At 43.1% G+C, this 1,975-nt stretch overlaps 1 protein-coding gene across 1 annotated transcript; it reads left to right on the top strand.

Moving 5' to 3' along the window:
• Positions 1 to 272: 272 nt before the first annotated feature.
• Positions 273 to 962, top strand: LOC123770178 (pro-resilin-like; the record flags this gene model as incomplete). The annotated part of the gene is made up of 1 exon (XM_045761851.2): positions 273 to 962. A coding segment is annotated over one exon (690 nt), but the record flags the coding sequence as incomplete, so codon positions are not given.
• Positions 963 to 1,975: the final 1,013 nt, after the last annotated feature.

The following is a 1,975-nucleotide window of genomic DNA, read 5'->3' as shown; positions in this document are numbered from 1 at the left end:
ACTCTCCCTCCTCATATTAATCTCCATCGCATCAACCCAACTCACGTTTCCACCCGTCACGCCTCACTTTTCAGAAGAGTAGGGGATACTATGGTGTTTTGTTACCCATCATCATTACGCGATATATTTTAACTTCCACCAGCGTTATGGTCATCTGTTCATCTATCTTCATTATCCATGATTTTCAAAAAGTTTTTCAACCCGTTCCTGCAGCTCTACTAGCCATTCCTACCCATGTCCATTATGAGCCCATTAAAACTTAAACTCCTTTTTCTTCAGTTCGTGGTGACGTGGCTGTCCTCGAACCCTTGAAAAGAAAACGGAGGACTCCTATTTTCAATCTCTTTAGGCGGAATCGATCCCGGGGCAAGGGGAAAGGTAAGGGTAGGCCAAGTACGTCCTATGGAGCCCCTCCTAGCACATCCTACGGACCACCACCAAAGGCTCCTAGCCCATCCTACGGGCCACCACCAAAGGCTTCTAGCTCATCCTACGGACCACCACCAAAGGCTTCTAGTCCATCTTACGGACCACCACCAAAGGCTTCTAGCCCATCCTACGGACCACCACCAAAGGCTCTAAGTTCATCCTACGGTGCGCCCCCAGCTGCCCCAAGCACATCCTACGGAGCACCTCCTGCAGCTCCAAGCTCATCCTACGGAGCACCTGTAGCTCCAAGTCCATCATACGGAGCACCTCCAAGTCAATCCTACGGAGCTCCTCCAAGTCAATCCTACGGAGCACCCTCTGCTGCCCCTAGCCAATCCTACGGAGCACCTCCAAGTCAATCCTACGGAGCACCCTCTCCTGCCCCTAGCCAATCCTACGGAGCTCCTCCAAGTCAATCCTACGGAGCACCCTCTCCTGCCCCTAGCCAATCCTACGGAGCACCCGCTCCTGCTCCAAGCCAATCCTATGGAGCACCGGCAAACCCACCAAGTAGTTCCTACGGTGCTCCTTGATTAATTAATCATTATTTCGTAGTATACAATATTATCACGATTTGTTGTAGTCACCCCCATATAGTTTAGAAATATTAGCGTATTTGTGAATTGTTTAAATGAGTCTCTCTCAACACAGATATTGTTGACAATTGTATAAATGCTCCAGGAGCTGTAACAGGCAGCTTGCTTAGCAGAAGAGAAAGATCTCTTGGTTCGAATATGGTTGGAATTTAAGATCACTGAGGACAGAATGGAACTACGACTGAAGGATGCACTGGACAGAACGGAGCTTTGCTAGAAAGATATTGTGTGCGGCGTGGAACTATGACAGAAAGATAATCTGGGTAGACTGGAACTACAGATGAAGAATAATGAAACAGAAGGAAATAGATACTGAAGAAGAGTCGAAGGAAACGTCTGAGGCCCAAGTGATCAACTTTGAGTCTTCCAGAGAAGATACGGAGAATGTTAAACACATGGCAGCACTGCTGGATAACGTGGGAGTGTACGACAACGAGATGGGCGCACAGAGCTAAAATTCTGGAAATTGTTTGAGCGTCCTAAAATAAGGGCGTAGCTGAGTTCATTTGGCCGCCATATTTGATTGACAAGCATGCAGCTCCCCGAGTACTTAAAATACAGATAACACACACAATAATACGTTTCAAGAAGCTTGGTGGACATGTTTATAACAAAAAATTCAAAAGTTTTATTAACGAGATAAATAAGGCCGTTCTTTCACAAGACGGAATAACATTTGTTTAGCTATGAACATATAAATGACATATTACAGAGGAAAAAGATATACAGTATATACAAATAGGACAAAATATATATTTTGTATTATTTAAGGTTTGTGTAATTATAAGTGGGTTTGGGAGGTAGCTATGGATGTCTTTGAGTGAGGATTTTAGCAGTCTATATCTCATCTAAATACTGTAATTTTGTAAAAAAAAATTATAAAAACTTGTTTAGAAAAGTTGTTATATATATATATATATATATATATATATATATATATATATATATAT

This window comes from Procambarus clarkii, chromosome 45, assembly GCF_040958095.1.
Source record: "Procambarus clarkii isolate CNS0578487 chromosome 45, FALCON_Pclarkii_2.0, whole genome shotgun sequence".
Classification (NCBI taxonomy): Eukaryota; Metazoa; Arthropoda; class Malacostraca; order Decapoda; family Cambaridae; genus Procambarus; species Procambarus clarkii.
The sequence above is the reverse complement of the archived record's forward strand: the minus strand, read 5'-3'. Positions and strand labels throughout refer to the sequence as shown.